This window comes from Loxodonta africana, chromosome 4 (assembly GCF_030014295.1).
Source record: "Loxodonta africana isolate mLoxAfr1 chromosome 4, mLoxAfr1.hap2, whole genome shotgun sequence".
NCBI classification, from domain to species: domain Eukaryota; kingdom Metazoa; phylum Chordata; class Mammalia; order Proboscidea; family Elephantidae; genus Loxodonta; species Loxodonta africana.
The window spans coordinates 36,335,938-36,356,390 of NC_087345.1; the positions used below are offsets into that span (position 1 = coordinate 36,335,938).

Genomic DNA, 20,453 nt, shown 5'->3' on the forward strand with positions numbered 1-20,453 from the left:
TGCATCAAATCTATTCTTGAGATGGTCTCAAAATTCAGGTCGGATAAACTCAAGGTTGTACTTTGGCTAGCGTGGACTTGTTCTAATTTTCTTCAGTTTCAACTTGAACTTACATGTGAGTAATTGATGGTCTGTCTGCAGTTGGCCCCTGGCCTTGTTCTGACTGATGATACTGAGCTTTTCTTCGTCTCTTTCCACAGACGTAGTCGATTTGATTCCTGTGTATTGCATCTGGCAAGGTCCCTGTGTACAGTCACCATTTATGTTGTTAAAAAAAGGTATTTGCAATGAAGAAGTTCTCAATCTTGCAAAATTTTATTATGTGATCCTCGGCATTCTTTCACCATATAAAGCCATGTTTTCCAACTCCCAACCCTTTGTTTCCAAATTTCGCGTTTCAGTCACCAGTAATTATGAGTGCATCCCGATTGCATGTTCGATGAATTTCAGGCTGCAGAAGCTGGTAAAAGTCTTCAGTTTCTTCATCTTTGGCCCTCGTGGTTGGTGCGTATGTTTGAATAATAGTTGTATTAACTGGTCTTCCTTGTAGGCATATGAATATTATCCTATCACTGACAGTGTTGTACTTCAGGATAGATCTTGAAATGCAGCGCCGTTTCTCTTCAAGTTGTCATTCCCAACATAGTAGACCATACAATTGTCTGATTCAGAATGACCAGTATCAATCCATTTCAGTTCACTAATGCTTAGGATATCGATCTTTAGGTAGTCCCTTTCATTTTTGACAACTTCCCGTTTTCCTAGATTCATACTTTGTACATTCCATGTTCTGATTATTAGTGGATGTTTGCAGCTGCTGCTTCTCATTTTGAGTCGTGCCACATCAACAAATGAAGGTCCTGTAAACTTGACTCCATCCACATCACTAAGGTCGACTCTACTTTGAGAAGGCAGTTCTTCCCCCGTCATCTTTTGAGTGCCTTCCAGCCTAAGGGTCTCATCTTCCGGCACTACATCAGACAATGTTCAGCTGTGTTCATTTAAGATTTTCCTTGGCTAATTCTTTTCAGAAGTAGACCGCCAAGTCCTTCTTAGTCTTTCTTAGTCTGGAAGCTCAGCTGAAAGCTGTCCTCCATGGGCGACCCTGCTGGTATTTGAATACCTGTGGCATAGCTTCCAGCGTGACAACACACAAGCCCCCACAGTATGACAAACTGACAGACGCGTGGGGGGTTAAAACTTTAGAATGACGATTTTTCTTAAGTGTAAGTAAATGGCATTTCCCTCATTATTAATCTCTGCAAGGAAGTTGAACTAATAATTATTGTATGATTTTCCAGAAAACATGTGCTTAAATTATCTCTGCATGTGGTCCATTTTGAATAAAAGTAGAAGAGAGCCCTAAATTCTTTCCTTAACCTGGAAATCGAATCAATTCTTTCAACCAGTGTTTGTTAAGCACTAATTGTACCTCTGCTGTTTTTTTATTTCAACACTACTACAGCTTTAATTTCTTTATTATCTTTGGATTAGTAACCCATTGTTGTTGAGTAGGTTCTGACTCAAGGTGGAGTAAAACTGCACCATAGGGTTTCCAACAAGCGGCTGGTGGATTCCAACTACCAGCTTTTTGGTTAGCAGCCAGATGTTTAACTACTGCACCATCAAGGCCCCTTGGACTAGTAGAATCGCTTTTAATCACTCATCCCTTCTCCAGATCTATTTGCCATTTATATGCCTCTGTATCCTTTAAATCTAGTCATGTCATTCTGTACAGAATTCTTCAGTGTCTTTTTATTGCCCATAGGCCCTAGAGGTAGGCTTACTTGATTGGGCAGGGAATTCTCAAAATCTCAGGTACTAGAGAATGGTTCTAGATGAGTAGTGAGGGAGATGGAGGGGGGTTTGTATAGGTTCCATGTGGCTACATCCCCTTGGCCCTTTGGACTCCACATTAATAGAGGAGGGTCAGAGCAGTGGCCTCCTAAAGTATCAGGTCTAGGTCTAAAGGCAAACTGCTGCTCCTGTGTTGAGAGTAAACTTTTGGTGAGGGTAAGGGTAGAAGTGGGGAGGCCATGTAGGAGGCTTTTTGTAGTAATACAGATGAGATTTGATAGTAGCTTGGACCAGTAGAGGTGGCAGTAGAGGTAGTGTGAAGTAGTTGGAGGCTACACATATTTTAAAGGTAGAGCTAACAGTTTTTCCTGAAGGATTGTTGTGGAGAGTGAGAGAAAGAGAAGAGTCAAGGATGACTCCAAGGTTTTTGGCTTGAGTATACCTGGAAGGATATGGGATAATGGAGTATATTAATCACTGATGTCTCAATTTTACCATTAGCAACTATTGTTGAATTCTAGGAGTTTTAATAAAACACTGTATTCAAGCAGATTTTGGACCTCAAGAAATTTTGAGGGAAGAGAAGTAAATTTAAACCATGCAATTGAAATGTATGCACATGTGTGAGGGTTGGGACTGGTCATTCTTTAATCCATGTTCAGGAGACCTAATACCTAAAAATCAAGGATGGAGAGACTCTGAGAGCTGGGAAATTTTATTTACAAAAAGAGCTGGAAAAGAGCTGAAAATAAATTTACCTTTGCAGTTTTCCTAGAGCCCTGAAGGTGGTACCTGCAGGTACCATTGAAAATCATACTGTCTTGCTGCCCTAAAAACTTAAAGCATTGGTTATGCTGCACTCAGTGTTCTCGGTGTTTTCTGACTAGGTCCCCACCTGCAACTTGAAATTTATGTTCAACTTATGTTAAATCAATGAGGTTAATGTTTTGTGGTCACTAATTTTAACTAGATTTCTGTCCACTAATTTTAAGTACTTGAAGCAGAATTCTTCCGACTAATGGATAAAGGAGTAAGTCCTGGGTCAAAATAATCTAGTTTTCTTTCTTTTTTTTTTTTTTTTTTAAGAATAAGCTTACAATTTCAGATAATGTCCAGGCCTGCTAAAATGTAAAAGCTCATTGTGCTGCCATCTACTTCATATTCTTTTCTCTTTATTTATTTACATATCTTTTCACAATCCTGAGAATCTTTTCAAACACAAAAGCACAGTCTCTTCTGTCTTTTTCTCTTCCAAAGGCAAATTGTCAAGTCTGTCAAGTCAGAGTGTGCTATAGAGCCATGAATTAAAGTTAACTATTGATTTACTAAGGAGCCCTGGTGGCTCAGTGGCTAAAGTGCTCAGCTGCTACCCCGAAAGTTTGGCAGTTTGAACCCACCAGCCACTCCACAGGAGAAAGATGTGGCAGTCTGCTTTCGTAAAGATTTACAGCCTTGGAAACGCTATGGGGCAGTTCTACTCTGTACTGTAGGGCCTCTATGGGTCGGAATGGACTCAACAGCAGTGGGTTTGGATTTATTGGTCTACTATGAGTCAACAGCAGTGGGTTAAATGGAAAGCCAAGTTTAATGGTAATTAGAATAGTATGATTTGTTCAGATAAAGGTTTTTTTTTTATAGCTACTATTTGTTGTTTACTGTGTGTCGGATAAATATTTTGTTCTCTCAGTCCTTCCAACAATTCAAGAAGTTGGTAGGATGTTCCCTATTTTACAGATGTGTACAGAATTTAAAATATTTGCTCAAATTATACAGCCACACTATGTGATAGAGGTAGAGTTCAAACCTGTCTTTCCGAAACCCATGGTTTTAACCGTGATTATGCTTTATTAACTCCAAATGGGATTTTCAGAATTCTTTTGTAAATGTTGTTGTTGTTACGTGCCACTGAGTCGGTTCCAACCCATACTGACCCCACGCACAACAGAATGAAACGCTGCCCGGTCCTGCGCCATCTGCACAATCACTATGCTCCAGCGCATTGTTGCAGCCACTGTGTCAGTCCATCTCTTTGAGGGTCTTCTTGTTTTTCACTGACCCTCTACTTTACCAAGCATGATGTCCTTCTCCAGGAACTGATCCCTCCGGATAACCTGTCCAAAGTATGTGAGACATAGTCTCACCACCCTTGCTTCTAAGGAGCATTCTGGTTTGTAATTCTTCCAAGACATTTTAAATATTAGTGAGATATATTTTGGTCTTTACGGCCCCTATTTTTAAGAAAAGGAATGTAGTTTTGCAAACTGCCCTCAGACTTATTGGGTAAAATGGATGGATCTTTATTCTAGTACTGAGAAGTGGTGTGTCACTACCCATTCTTCACCACTAGATGGTGGTAGAAAATTTAAAAAATGTGGAAGTCCAGAACAAGGGAAAAGTGACAATTGCTTATGGTAGTAGGACAAGCAGTCCGGAAATTGGGAGCAAAGGGAACAAATTCATCACATTATTCTTTGAGAAATAGCTTATAAAATAGAAAAATATTAGCTTCTTGTTTTCATATTATTAAAAGTTGACATTGTTCTGCTTAGTTTTCAGATGCGTTAAGTGTTGTGAACAGACACTCGTTTGGATTATGTATTTTTCATCTAAACTAACTAAATGTTAACGATGGATAAGTGCAAACACGTTGGGCAATTGCGGCTTGCTCAAGATCATTCTATACTCAACCCTCAGAAATGGCACTGTGTGGACTGCAATACAACTGAATCCATCTGGGCTTGCCTTAGCTGTTCCCACGTTGCCTGTGGAAGATACATTGAAGAGCATGCTCTCAAGCACTTTCAAGATAGCAGTCATCCTGTTGCATTGGAAGTGAATGAGATGTATGTTTTTTGTTACTTTTGTGACGATTATGTTCTTAATGATAATGCCACCGGAGACCTAAAATTACTACGAAGTACATTAAGTGCAATCAAAAGTCAGAATTATCACTGCACCACTCGTAGTGGAAGAATTTTACGGTCTGTGGGTACAAATGATGATTCTTATTTCTTATATGATGGCACCCAATCTCTGCTTCAAAGTGAAGATCAAATGTATACTGCTCTTTGGCACAGGAGAAGGATGCTAATGGGTAAAATCTTTCGAATTTGGTTTGAACAGTTACCCATTGGAAGAAAAAGACAAGAAGAACAATTTCAGGAAAAAATAGTAGCAAAAAGGGAAGTGAAGAAAAGACAGCAAGAATTAGAGCATCAAACCAAAGCAGAATTGGAAATTTTGCCTCCAAGAAAGAGTTTACGTTTGCAAGGTCTAGTTCAGTCCAGCACAGTAGAAATAATTCCTGTTCAAGTGCAGCCACAGACTCCATCATCACCAGCGAAAGATAAAGTAGAATCTACCTCAGAATTTGTAAGATATAGAAATGTCAATGACTCTTCAATTAAGCGAAGGCCGATAGTAACTCCTGGTGTAACAGGACTGAGAAATTTGGGAAATACTTGCTATATGAATTCCGTTCTTCAGGTTTTAAGTCATTTACTTATTTTTCGACAATGTTTTTTAAAGCTTGATCTGAACCAATGGCTAGCTGTGACTGCTAGTGATAAGACAAGAGCTTCTTATAAGCCTCTACCAGTCACAGATACTGTATTTCAAATAAATGAATACCAAGAAAAGGATACAGGCTCTATTTGCTTCCGACACCCAAGTTTATCATCAGGACTAAGTGGTGGAGCATCAATGAGTAGAAAGATGGAACTCATTCAGCCAAGGGAGTCAAGTTCACAGTCCATTTCTCTTTGTCATGAATTGCATACTTTGTTTCAAGTCATGTGGTCTGGAAAGTGGGCCTTGGTCTCACCATTTGCTATGCTACACTCAGTATGGAGGTTAATCCCTTCCTTTCGGGGTTATGCCCAACAAGATGCTCAGGAATTTCTCTGTGAACTTTTGGACAAAATACAACATGAACTAGAGACAACAGGTACCAGGTTACCTGCTCTTATCCCTACTTCTCAAAGAAAACTTATCAAACAGGTTCTGAATGTTGTGAATAACATTTTTCATGGACAACTTCTTAGTCAGGTATGGGGTTTTTTAAGTTTTATTTTTATCTTGGGTAATTCACAGAGTGAAGCCTTTAAAATGCATATTTTCTGTATTTCTCATACGTTAGAGCTAGTACTGTTTTCAGGTCAGAATGGATTGTTTTTATAAATGCGTGTAAAGGAGTCAGCTAATTCATTTATAATTGTTTCCTTCATTAATTATTCAAAGTTTTAGCATCCATGTATCAAAACTTTTTTGCCAGGAGGGAAGTTCTGGAAACAGGTTCCTAGGTTAGTAATATTAACATTCATTTTCTAAAGAGGGATTGAGAAGAAGATAGTTTAATCTCAGAGGAAACAGACTTGAAGACTGGAAATGGATATGGTGCACCCTTGAGTAATTTCTGGGACCAGGGAGTAGCCCTGGAAGACTTCCTATAAAGCCAAAGGGGGCAAAGTCTGAAAGCTTCAATGAGTATTGTACTTCTTGTGTTACATGCAGTTTTACTTTTCCACTATTATTTTCTGTGTCATTTCTATTTTTTCTGTGCAAAAGTTTGAAATACACTGTTATAAATAAAAATAACACTTGTAAAAGTAATACTTGTAGAAAACATATGTAATACAGAAAATTTATACAGAAGAAAAGAAAAATCATTCCTTAATCCCATAACCCCACAATTCATAGATAAAACTGTTAATATTTTGGTATCTATAAATCTCCACACAATTTGTGGGAAATATATAATTGGTCATGTTGCATTTACCTGCTTTTTTCATTTAATATTATAGGGATTTTCCATAGCATTAAAAATATTTAATGACTCCAGAACATTTCAGTGTAATCATATGTACATACCACAGTTTAACCACTCCCCTATTTTTGACTTGTAGGTTGCAATTTTTCCTGTTATTATAATATCATCAATATATTTTTTTCATAATGATTTCCTTAATAGCTGAGAGGTAGAATTACTTTGTCAAAAGGTAGGGCTTTTGATACTTAGTGACAAATTTTTTTCCAGAACGCTTATTCCATTTTCTATTTCTAACAGTTTGAGAGTGGTTCTGTGCCTGTCCTCTCCTTCATGGATGAATTTTCAAATCAATAAAAATTGTTACACTGGTGTTTTTGCTTTTCTTCCCTTTAAACATGTAATAAATAAACTCTTAGGAAACTCACAGTCTCAGGAGATTCAGATGGTTAGTAGAATGGCTTTTTTTTTTCTTTTTTTTTTTAAATTCAAGAAACTGTTCTCGAAAGGTCAGCCCCTAGTCCTGTCGAGTCCCCAGACTAAACAACAGGAGTGTTCTGTTCTTTGTGTCAGTTTGTAATATCTATAATCGGAATTAGAATTCACTATTTTGCTGCCTGTGCCAGATATGCAGCTTGGATGAAAGAGCTTCTTTGTAATATTTCATATTGTGTTGCATGTATGTATTCTTAGCTCTGTAGAGTTTGCCTTCAATCATGTGCAGTGTTTGTTGGCATTAAGTCCCGTTGAATACTTCACAGAAGTTACTATCTTCCCCTTTCTAGTTGCTATGTATAAGTTGTTACAACTGCCCCATTTTCTTTGTGGTACCTATATTTGGATGGGGATTTTCATGTAGTGAAATTGCCTTAAGTGGGAGTATGACCCTACTTAAATACAGGAACTGCTTTAATACAGAAAGGTACAAGTATTTATCTGTTATATGAGTTATCTTGTGAAATTAGTAGCTGGTAGAACTTCAAAATCTGCACAGTGAAAACATACTAATAGTGTTTTTCTTGTATCATGGTTAAGAAGGTAGATTGGGTTAAAGGTTATAGGGATTTGGGGAGAGAAAAAAAGTCAGTGAAAGATAAGGAAGAAAAAAGGACAAAGAATTTTAAGCCTAATGACTTAGACACATTAAATGCATATTCATATATGTCGTGTATATACATAACATGTATCTGTTAAATGAACCCACAGTTTGAATTTTTATTTCAGAATCTAAATTCTAGATTTGACTAATGCCCTTGGAGCTTTTTGAGTTCTCAGCAGAAGCCCACCAATTCATAGTGGCTTTAGTGACAGTCTTTTGGAAGGGAAAATTACAATTTTTTAAATTCCCTGACAATAATATAAAGAGATTATTCAGAATTCTAATGGCACATTTTCGAAAGAAAAGCTTATTTAATGACAATGACCTCTTGTGAAAGAAGTAGATGTTTTGATGGAAGGATTGTAATCTGAGATACTAATATTTTTAATTGCAGGTTACATGTCTTGCATGTGATAATAAATCGAATACCATAGAACCTTTCTGGGACTTGTCATTGGAATTTCCAGAAAGATACCAGTGCAGTGGAAAAGATACTGCTTCACAGCCATGTCTGGTTACTGAAATGTTGGCCAAATTCACAGAAACTGAAGCTTTAGAAGGAAAAATCTACATATGTGACCAGTGTAACTGTGAGTAGAGACGGTATATTCTTTATGCTTTTCCAAGATTAGCAAAGACAAACAGAGATGAGAGGAAGCTGGAAGAAATTCCTTAAGTAGCAATTATGAAAGTGAGTTTTTTTTTTAGTTCATCAAAAGAAACTGGACTAGACACTACTAGTTTATAATTGGTATTTATGAACCGTGTATTTGTTTTCTCTTATTGATCGCATTTAAATCTTTTTAGTCCTATAGTTAAGCCCTGGTGGCGTAGTGGTTAAAGCACTCGGCTGCAAACCCAGAGGTCAGTGATTTGAACCCACCAGCTGTTCTGTGGGAGAAAGGTGTGGCAGTCTGCTTCCATTAAGATTATAGCCTTGGAAACCCTGTGGGGTAGTTCTACTCTGTCCTATAGGGTTACTGTGAGTCAGAATTGACTCGCTGGCCAATGGGTTTGGTTTGGAGTTTTTTTGGTCCTATAATCAATTGTGGAGAGGAGGGACTCATAAAATAAGACGAAATTTAAGTTTAATATGAGAGACAGAATAAAGTAGCAAAAGGAAAGTATCCCCTGTAGTGCTGAATGAAATGTTTGCTTTATGACTTTTCCTATATATCAAAACATTGTTATGTAAATAATAAGCCCCAGAAAACAAACCCATTCCCGTCAAGTCACTTCTGACTTATAGAGACCCTATAGGACAGAGTAGAACTGCCCCATAGTGTTTCTAAGGAGTGCCTGGTGGATTTGAACTGCCGACCTTTTGGTTAGTAGCCATAGCTCCTAACCACTACTCCACCAGGATTTCCATATAAATAATATATATATGTATATATATATATATATACACATACATATGTGTATATATATATACATGTATCAAAGGAGCCCTGGTAGCTCTTCGGTTAAGCACTCTACTGCTAACGAAAGGTTCGTGGTTCAAACTCACCCAGTGGCTCCAGCTCCAAGGGAGAAAAGACCTGGTGATCTGATCCTGAAGATTTCAAACCAGTAAAACCAAACACATTGCCATCTAGTTAATTCTGACTCATAGTGACCCTATAAGACAGTAGAACTGCCCCATAAGGTTTTCAAGGCTGTAATCTTTACAGAAGCCAACTGTCACATCTTTCTCCCGCAGAGCAGCTGGTGTATTTGACCCTTCAGCTAGCAGCTGAGTGCTTAAGCACTGCACCACCAGGGATCTTCTCCTGTACAGATTACAGCCTAGAAAACCCAATGGGGCAGTTCCACTCTGTCACGTTGGGTTGCCGTAAGTCAAAAATTGACCCGATAGCACTCATCAGCAACATGCATATATCATAAAAAAAAAAAAAGTATATGGTGGGCTGCTTCTGTGGAAACTGGCTTCGTAAAAACAAGGATTTATTTAAAAAAAAAAAAAATCTACTGGGTATCTCGTCTGTATTAGTCATTGTTCTAGTTACTATGGACAGAGATAAGACAATGTCCCTGCTTTCAAAGTGCTCAACATTCCTCATGATGGAAACAGATGGACAGTTAGGATCCACTGCGTTAAGTGCTCTGATAGAGGTGAGCGTGGGGAAACAAACCTCGGGAATGAAAATATGCATTTCAAAGAGAAGCATTTTCCTCCAGGGAAATAGTGTATAAAACCACATCAGATCTCCTGTCCCTTTATGTCCTCCATCAATGTGCACATATTTTACTGTTTATCTTATGTATATTTTCAGGTATTCTCCCTAATTTCCATGTCTCAAAAAATGATTCTGAGGTTTTAGATACTAAATTTTTAAGGTACTACAAAAACTTTGGATGTTCCAACATTGAAAAAATGTCACATCAATCGATAGTTTTCTAGAACAACTTATACAAACGTTTTTTCCTGCATGTGGTCTAGTATGAACTTGATTATAAATAGCGTAAGGTTTATAAGGTGTTAGTGAAAAAACAAAAAATGTGTCAAATTTGCTATCGCAAAGTATTTTTTTTTCTTGGACAAAAATATGAATGTCTTAGATGCGTTCCTCACGAAATTTGGGAGTAGAAAGATATTATGAATGCAGAATATGGTTTTATAACAAGTTTGTCTGCATCTACTGGGGCTGCCAAATACAGGCCTGATGGAGCTGCTTTAATACAGAAGGAAAACGTTGAAAATTTTAAGTCAAGGAGTTGACATCCCTTGTCTAGTGTACTTAGATTATGTTCCAGGAGGCAATCCAGATGTAGGTGCAGGACATTTAGCAGCAGATGGATGCCTGCACCTCAGGGACATATATCTAGAGTAGAGGCTTCTAGGAAGACAGCCTCATTGTGGACCAATTCTACCTCATCTATGATAAGCAGCTGCTGCTATGGCTGGAGTCAGACCAGGTATACAAGTTTGAAGGAGCAGCTCCTGGACATCAAGAGCAAATTTTGGTAGTTAATGGCCCAGCTATAAGCTGTAGAACATAATTCGTAAGTGGACCTCCAGAGAAGCAGAGGGGACAACAGGAAGAGTGCCAGAGTTAAACAGTCTAAGATCTGATGCTTAAAGAGCGAAAGCAAGACACTTGAGTGAGGGAGGTCTTGATTACAGAGAGGGCAAAGGTTTGCCCTCTTGGGCTGTTGGCTGGGGCTGGGAAGTAAGGACCCATGCCTCTTCAGATCCTGATTAGCCTCAATATATTAACTGACCACAAACTTTTTTTTAACTGAGAGGTTTGTAAGAGGATATTTAAAATATGTTAAGTAGAGTTTAAAATAACCTTTTCCTATTCATTGGTACAACCCAAATCCATTTTTAATATTATGCTATTCATCTTGATGCATGATTTACAGAATTGCTCTTACATCATGTACTTATTTACTTATCTGCATACCTCAACTAGATCATAAGTTTCTTGAGGGTAAAGCCTGTATCTACTTCCAGCATAGTACAATGGCTGTAACAGAATAGATGTTACGAATTAAAAAGTTGCCCAACTTTTCTTTGTATCCTCAAATTTGATCTGTCTTTGGCATTACAGCAAAGCACAGAAAGTTTTCCTCAAAACCAGTTGTACTCACAGAGGCCCAGAAACAACTTATGATATGCCACCTACCTCGGGTTCTCAGACTACACCTCAAACGATTCAGGTAAATAATATTAACAGTTGCCTACCAACTAGTTACTTCTAACTTAATCATTCCTTGTATTTGCAGGGCTTCAAAATTGACGTGTATCTACTTTTTTTTTTAATGAAAAAAGAAATTCTGGTCATTATCTTTAGCCTTGACCAGCAGATACCATATTTAGTAACAATCCTTCTGATGGGCTGGGCGTCCCTTGTAGAATCCATTGGAGACTCACCACATTTTGGTCTGCTACATAGTATTTTTTTCTTTGTAAATTTAAAACTGTTTATGATGTCTAACCAGCTTATTTTAGGTGTAAAAAAATTTTTTTTCTTAGTTTATAACTTAGAGTATTTGGCCCAATTGCATTGTCCTTGAAAAATATTTGATCAAAGGTATAGCAATTCAATTTGAAGTAATTAAAAAAGACCCACTCTAGTCTTCTGAAATATATCTACTCAGGTGACTTAATTGGAAAAAAGTGTATGGTTTCATAGTATGTGTTAGCCATGTTTACCTGAGAGGCTTATTGTTTGATTAAGATGTTGATCTTAATGAGACCCACTGAGGAAGTTACTTAATGTGCTATCATTTGAAAACTGTTGAGGCCATATTTCTTACATTAGGGTTGTTAGTTTTTTTTTTTTTTTTTTTCCTGATTTAAGAGGTACATTTTACATATGATTAGATTCATCAATTTTCAGTGTAGTTGTTTGCCACACTCTCTCCTAATTTCACCACCAGGTAACCACCAATCTTCTTTTGTCTGAATGGATTTACCAATTCTAGATATTTTATGGAGTTCCTGGGTGGCACTAACAGTTAATTGCTAAACTAGTAACTGAAAGGCTGGCAGTTCCAGTCCATCCAGAGGCACCTCAGAAGAAAGGCCTGGTGATCTGTTTCTGAACTATTATAGCCATTGCGGAGCACAGTCTATTCTGACACACATGGGGTAACCTTGAGTCAGAAAAGAAAGACTCAACAGTAACTGGTTTTATTTTTTAAAGATGTAAGTAGAATCATACAATATTTGTCCTTTCATGTGTGGCTTATTTCATTTAGCATAATGATTTCAAGGTTCATCCATGAACCTTGGCGATATGTATCAGGACTTCATTTCCCTTTATAGCTGAATAATACTCCACTATTTTTTTTTTATATGTATACACCACATTTTGTTTATTCATTTATCTATTGATGGGTATGTGGATAATTTCCATCTTTGGGCTGTTGTAATACTGCATTGTACTTTAGTGTACATGTGTCTGTTTGAATCATTGCTTTCAGTTCTTTGGAGTGTATACCTAGAAGTAGAACTGCTGGGTCATATAGAGTTGCTATAAATTGGAATTGACTGGACAGCAACGGGTTTGGTTTGGTTCATGGTATTTCTATGTTTAACTTTCTTAGGAACTGCCAAATTGTTTTTCACAGAGACTCCATTCCCAATAGCAGTGTACAAGTGTTCCAATTTCTCCACATCCTCTACAACACTTATTTTTTTTATAATAGCCATCCTACTAAAGTGTAAAGTGTTATCTCATTGCAGTTTTGATCTACATTTCACTGTTCTGATATTGAACACCTTTTCATGTGCTGGTTGGCCATTTGTATTTCTTCTTTGGAGAAATGTTTATTCAAGTCTGTCTTAGTTATCTAGTGCCGCTGTAACAGAAATACCACAAGTGGACGGCTTTAACAAACAAATTTATTCTCCCACAGACTAGGAGGCTAGAAGTCCAATTCAGGGGGCCAGCTCTAGAGGAAGGCCTTTTTTCTCTGTAGGCTCTGAGGAAAGATCCTTGTCATCATTCTTCCCCTAGTCTAGGAGCTTCTCAGCAAAGGACCCCAGGTCCAAGGGATACGTGCTCCTGGCTCTTCTTGTTTGGTGGTAATGTGGTCCCTCTGTGTCTCTGCTCCATTCTCGCTTTTATACCTCAAGAGATCGACTCAAGATACAACCTAATCTTGTAGATTAAGTCCTGCCGTGTTAACGTAACCACCTCTAATCCTGCCTCATTAACATCATAGAGGTAGGATTTACAACATATAGGAAAATCACATCAGATCACAGAATGGTGGATAATCACACAATACTGAGAATCATGGCCTAGCCAAGTTGACACATTTTGGGGGGGACACAATTCTGTCCATAACGACTCCCTTATTCACATTTTAATTGGGTTATTAGCCTTTTTGCTGTTGAGTTTTAGGAGTTCTTTATATATTCTAGATGTTAAACCCATCTCTGATATGTGGTTTCCAAATATTTCCGCCCATTCTATAGGTGGTCTTTTTACTTTCTTAATAATGTCCTTTGGTGCACAAAAGTTTTTAATTTTGATGAAATCTAGTTTACCTATTATTTCTCTTGCTTTTGGTGTCTTATCTAAAAATCTGTTGCTTAAAAGAAGGTCCAGAAGCTTTTATCCCTATGTTTTAAGAGTTTTATGGTTTTAGCTCTTATATTTAGGTCATTGATCCATTTTGAGTTAATTTTTATATATGGTTTGAGGTATGGGCCTATGCTCATTTTTTTGCGTGTGGAAATCCAGTTGGTTCAGCACCATTTGTTGAAGAGACTGTTCTTTTCCCCATTGAATAGATTTGGCACTCATGTCAAAAATTGCTTGGTATTAGATATATGGGTTTATTTCAAGATTCTCAATTCCATTTATCAGTAAAAACCAGTTGTCAAGTTGATTCTGACTCATAGTAATCCCATATATGTCAGAACAGAACGGTGCTCCATAGGGTTTTCAATGGCTGATTTTTCAGAAATAGATTGCCAGGGCTTTCTTCCAAGGTGCCTCAGCGTGGATGCAAACCTCCCACCCAGCCTTTCAGTTAGCAGCTGAATATGTTAACTGTATGCATCACCCAGGGACTCCCCATTGTTTCCATATGTCTATCCTGTTTTTATTACTATAGTTTTGCAGTGCATTTTGAAATCAGGATATGTGAGTCCCCCACTTTGTTCTTACTTTTCATGATTTCAAGTAGCTGCACACATGTAGAAAAATGATTTCAGTAAAAATGGAGAAAAAGCATCCAACAAAATAATAAATTTAGAAGTAGTGTATTTTATACAGAGCAGGTAATAGAGAAAAGAATGAATTCTAATAGAAATTCAAGTCTCAATATACTTAGCGACATAAACAGGAAAAAAATTTAGTATAAAAAAAGTTCATCTTCATCCTGTGAAAAAATCACTATATTTGCAGGCAAATAAATCTTAACCTAAAGCATTAATAAAACATTAACTCCTGAAGTTCATATGGTTCACTCTTACCAGCATTCAGAGGTTTTGAGACTAACTCATTATTTAAAACTCCACTCTGCAACCCTAATTATCATGTCTCTCACAGGTCCCCCTAAAGTTAAACTTAACCTAATATTATATATGTTATCTATCTCTGTTGAGTCATGGGTTACACTAGGAATAAATTTAATTCCAAAATATTAGAGAAACAATCCATGCTTTACTATTCATCAGTTTTGTGGTCTTGGACTTGTGATAGATGTTAAGAAAACTTCTGACAGGATATGAACATTTTATATTTTCAGTGACATTTTTGTGTTGTTTGGCCTCCTACCAGAGGTTGGAGGGAGGACGATTGCCGTGGGATAGCTTCTTTAATGTTGTCATCTTGTGGTTCACTACTTTGAATGCAAATGGCAGACCTCTTTGTAAACATTTCCTTAATCTTTCTCATGTATGTGTTTATGTATATGTGTATACTTTTACATATAAATTTTTATTAAATAATATATTTTTAAAGTATAAAATAAAGCAAGATAAGCTATATACAACATTCAGGATAGTGAGTACCTCTGGGAAAAAGGTAGAATGGAATTAGGGAGGGGCCCCCAGGAGCCTTTGAAGAAGTATAAGACAGGGAACATTTCTAATAACATAGGAGTTCCTATGTGTGTCTTCCAGTCGTTTTGAATTTGGGTATAGTATTCTTCTTCTTTATCTTTTTCTTGTATTTCTATCCTTCAGCATAAAAATTGGGTACCCAACTTACCAATCAATAAGAGAATGAGTAAATATTTTCCATTTAGATGGCTTACAAGTGTTTCAGTTAATATAATTTAAGGTTAGAATTCGATTTAAAGAAAAATAGAGATATATGTAAAGTGAAATGATAGAAACTTCTCATGTTAAGCAATTTTATTATTTTATGGCTTGATCTATTTTTACTAAAGTTATAGGCCCACTGGATGCAGGAATTTTTAATGCACTTAATGGAGGGGGTGGCATTGGAATGACTTCTAGTTCAGCAGATAACAATTTACAAGTCTCACCTTTAGTTCCTTACCATTTTACATCTTAAACCATTTTCACATTTTTTCCTCCATAAACCAGTCCATATTCCGCTCCCTTTTCTACTTGTCTGAACCTCATGTTCTAATACTTTTTATAGTATCATATTTTCATCTATGTCTTTTGCCTCTGAACTCTTGTCTCTTGAAAGAACTAGCATATATTACTTCCCCTGTAGCACCAGTTCATTGTATGTATTTGATAAAAACACTGCTTGCCATGCATAGACCCATTAATGGGAAACATGAACTAGTGGATTGAGAAAAATGCTAGTACATTATTTGTCACTAATAGGTGTTGTACTGACTTACACACAGGGAAGGGTCACAGTTGCTATTTTTTCCTGGTTTGACGAGCTCTGAAGTGTTCTGAGGAATAGGAGGTGACCTGTTTCTTTGCTCCATACCTGGTCAATAAAGGTCCAGATTATGTCTCCCAAGAACAAATTCTACCTTCTGGGATACCCTCCTCATGCTGTGGCAAAACCAGAAACAAATAGAAAAACAAACTCTTTGCCCTTGAGTCAATTCCTACTCATAGTGACCCTACAGAACAGAGTAGAACTGCCCCATCGAGTTTCCAAGGAACTTCTGGTGGATTCATACTGCCGACCTTTTGGTTAGTAGCCAAGCTCTAGAAATTAAAATCCTTCTGGTACCTTCACCATCTGTTAGAAGGGAGAAAGTGCCCATAGGGTCATAATTTTCTTTTCTAAAAGTTAATTTTTTTCCTGTTATCATCTAACTACAGAAGCCAAATATTTAAAACCTCACTGGACCTGTTCATAAAAAAAGCCTAAATTCCTCCATTATAGCCAACATCAGTATTGAAAGGATTTTATATTTACATTATTTGTATACTTTGTGTTCTATACTCTGGGACCTTCAATTACTAGGAGTCTGTCTAAACCTAGTACATGATAATTTTCCCTTGATTTTGTTGATAATTTTACCCTGGTTTGTTCACAGGTGGTCAGGACGTAATAACCGAGAAAAGATTGGTGTTCATGTTGGCTTTGAGGAAATCTTAAACATGGAGCCCTATTGCTGCAGGGAGTCCCTGAAATCCCTCAGACCAGAATCCTTTATCTATGACTTATCTGCTGTAGTAATGCACCATGGCAAAGGATTTGGCTCAGGACACTACACTGCCTACTGCTACAATTCTGAAGGAGGTATAGACTGGAAAAATTATTTCCTCTTAGTTTAGACTTGGAAGCTGGCATCTAGTCTTTAGTGATTTCTAAAATGGCCACTAAATTATCCACTTGACCACCTTCTGGATTCTTTCTAGAATGTCTGCTTCTGTAATGTTGTTCATAAAAAAACAGGATTTGTGCAAACTGTGGGTTTTGACTATGTAAGGGCTATGAAACAAAAAAAAACCAAACCCATTGCTGTCGAGTCTATTCTGACTCATAAGGGATAGGATAATAAGGCTAATTAAAAGTCAAAGAGAGTGATATCCTTTCTTAAAGGCACACTTCTAAGAGCAGTTTCTCTGTTTCCTGGTTTATTTGTTAGTTTTGTTAAAGATCGGGGCTTCTCATGAAATGGGGATTCATAGATACTTGCAACAAACTTTGAGTTCATGATTTAACATAAAATTCACTTCCACTTACTGCCTCCACTGGCCCCATAAGACAGTCTTCACAGGTAGCAAAGTGATTGGATTGCGGTTTCACTTTTTATTTCCCGTTTCCCTCCTATTGTTGACAAAGAATGAAACACCTCTTTCCCTCCCCTCAAAAGAAAAGAAGTGTGGACAAAAAATAATTCAACACTAAACTACCAGGAGTTAATTATACTGTATTCTGTTTATAACGTGATTAGTGGCAAAAGCATTAACTGGTAGAATTACACTGGGAATTAGAGTATGGGGTCAAATAGTCAGATTCTATAACTTCAAACTATTTCTATGATAAAGATAGATAATTCCAGAGTAACATACTGCCCAAGCTTTATTTCTCATTAGAGAAAAAAAAAATGTTCCCCTCAAAAGCTTACCTAATCACTGAAACTAATACCTTTTCTTAAATCCACTTTTTATCTTATACTAGAAATTTTGAAAGTTCTCTTATAACCATTAAGGTATATTTATATTTCTGTGCTTCCCTCTAGGCTTCTGGGTACACTGCAATGATTCCAAGCTAAACATGTGCACTATGGATGAAGTATGCAAGGCCCAAGCTTATATCTTGTTTTACACCCAGCGAGTTACTGAGAATGGACATTCTAAACTCTTGCCTCCAGAACTCTTGTCTGGTAGCCAACATCCCATTGAAGAAGTTGATACCTCTAATAATGAAATATTTAGTTGACCTAAAGACAGTGGGGCTTTCTTCTTGTGATTTGTATATGTACTTTTTAAAGGGGCTAAATGACAATTTTGAGCTTCACTGTTTTTCTACGTATGAATCAGTGCACACTATGTTTCTGCATTTTGTATCTAGCTACAACAAAGTTCTTTTTTACAGAGGCAAGGTTAAAGTTAGTATAAAACGTGTATCAACAGGAGGTAACTTTTCAAAGTACTTGGGAGTTTTAAACTTTTAGTGTTTACCTCAGACTGGTGTTAACCTCTTTTTATATTGTGGTGTCTCAATTGGCTCAGATCATGAATTTGTGCAATTTTCTACAGAAGTTCAGATTGCATCGTTTTATAAACATTTGTTACATATTTATCTTTTGTAACTATTTTCTATACCAATTCTTATTAGATAGGAAAATTAGACACTGTCTTCACTAATACAGTCTTACCAAAAGAAAAAAAAAAAGCATTTCTTTCAGGCCATTTTTATACTGAAGTCACCTTTGCCCCTTGAAGGGAGTTCAACCACTACATTCAAAGTGTAATATGAAGGTATCACCTAAATATTCATCAGTCACATTCACTGATAATCCAGAGGCTTTGTATGTTTCAGGGCTCAGAATAGACATTGCCTTGGCTAATTTAACTTCATTTAAAAAAAATTTATCTGGCTAGTTTAACATCATTTTTTAAAAATTACTAAGTTTTAATAATTGTTATTTATTCGGCATAGTCAAACTGTATCCAAATGAAAATGGCAGCTTTATAAATGGTATATTTAAGTGAACTTTGGTGCTATGGACATGAAAAAATGATGGCTGGTACTTAATGATGATTTGTCTGGCAGCAAATAGATTTTGTCCAGATTCTAATAAAGCAGTCATATCAAAAATCAGAATTCTGCAAACAATATATTATGTCATATAAGTACAGTTTTTAATTTTGATATGAGTTCATTTTATACATTTAAGATTAGCTCTCTTAAAGAAGCTTTGTGCCATATTGTGTCTTGAGATCTGTAGTTCAAATGAATGAAAATTTCTTGAAGAGAAAACTGCATAGGGCAGAGAGGATAAATTGTTCAAAATTGGCAACTGGGCAACATGTCTAGATAAAGTCTAGATTCCTTACTCTTGCTAGGATTATTTGAATGCTAGGAGGTGTGGCCTCTTAGATACTCAAACACTGGGCCCCAACATTTGAAAAGATATTAAAAATGATCTAAACTTATAGTTTATTAAAGAAAAAAACAAAAACCTGAGGCAGTCTTTATGCTCTTCCCTAAATAATCCTACTAGATCTCTTTAAAGTCCTACTGCTGCTAACTTTATCTAACTGAGAAAGGGAAGAATCCACTAACCTCCGTAGATCATAGATAAGCTATGTAACAGCTCAGTGTTAACTAGGTCATATATTCCTTTTTTCTCAAGTTGGTTTGTTTGCAGACTGAAATCTTAAAAGATAATATCCTGTAGAATACTGTTTGCTATTAGTGATTGCCTCTAAGTATAAACTTGAAAAGGCCCTCTATTGGCAAATTTTTCCTTAAATTTTAGAAAACAAGTGATTTGAGGCCGCTGATAGTAAAGTGCAATGAGAGTGTATCACTGTACAGACAAATCATCTGTGCCAAAAATACAACTTGAGTGTAAAACGGCTAAGGTTTACAGTCATTACTACTAAACACCTATGCAAGTTGTTACCTCAACTGTTACATAATTATACCTCATTAAAGATTTATGTGGACAAGACACCTGAGTCTAGCCTTTTTTGATTTTCAAGGACAACTTTTTACTTACTTTGCCACCACACATTGTAGCTCGTCAAAGTCAAGACTTCTAAACTTCTTTTTCTTCTCTTAGCACCTATTTTAACGGCAGTTTTTAAAACAACTCTTGAGCTGTGTTGTTTGTAAAGGTATAGTTGCTTGCTTCAGTGCTTTATTGCAATGTAAAAATATATGGGAAAGTGACAATCTTTTACTTTAATCCCTGAAAACTAAAAGCTAGACAATGAACAGAAACTTAACAGATTTCTTACTGTACACCTTAAATCTAAGCACGGACTTCTACATTCTAAGTTGATCTAACAAAAAACAACGTGCTTTGGTTGTAAAATAATTTACTAAAGGCACTATTGTTAAACACCAAACTAATAATTTGTTACCAATAGAGGGTACATTATTGTAAACATGACAAAATGATTTCAAGAGATACATGGCTAGTAGGTAAACAATACAATTTTTTTCTTAAGTGACAGCTTTCCTATTTACAAGATCATATCCCTTCCAGCCATTCCAGGGGCATGTGTTGATGCTAATGCTCCCAACAGTTACCTAGGAAGGGAACCTTGAGCTCACAGTTGGTGTGAGATCACTACTGCTGAAAGGGTAGTATGAAGCACCAAAATTCTTCACTCAAAGGGATCAATTCTAAAATTCCCAGGCTTAGAGATCAAGATAGTTACTTTATACCTCCCTTGGACTCAAAACCCCACAGGAGCTA

The 20,453-nt window shown here is 36.7% G+C and overlaps 1 protein-coding gene across 1 annotated transcript; it reads left to right on the plus strand.

The window, feature by feature from the left end:
- The first annotated feature begins 3,312 nt into the window (after positions 1–3,312).
- Positions 3,313–18,952, plus strand: USP44 (ubiquitin specific peptidase 44). The gene is made up of 5 exons (XM_023559844.2): positions 3,313–5,844; positions 8,056–8,251; positions 11,219–11,327; positions 16,608–16,813; positions 17,760–18,952. The coding sequence occupies exons 1-5, from the start codon at positions 4,417–4,419 to the stop codon at positions 17,957–17,959; spliced, it is 2,139 nt and encodes a 712-aa protein (XP_023415612.1). The 5' UTR covers positions 3,313–4,416; the 3' UTR covers positions 17,960–18,952.
- Positions 18,953–20,453: the final 1,501 nt, after the last annotated feature.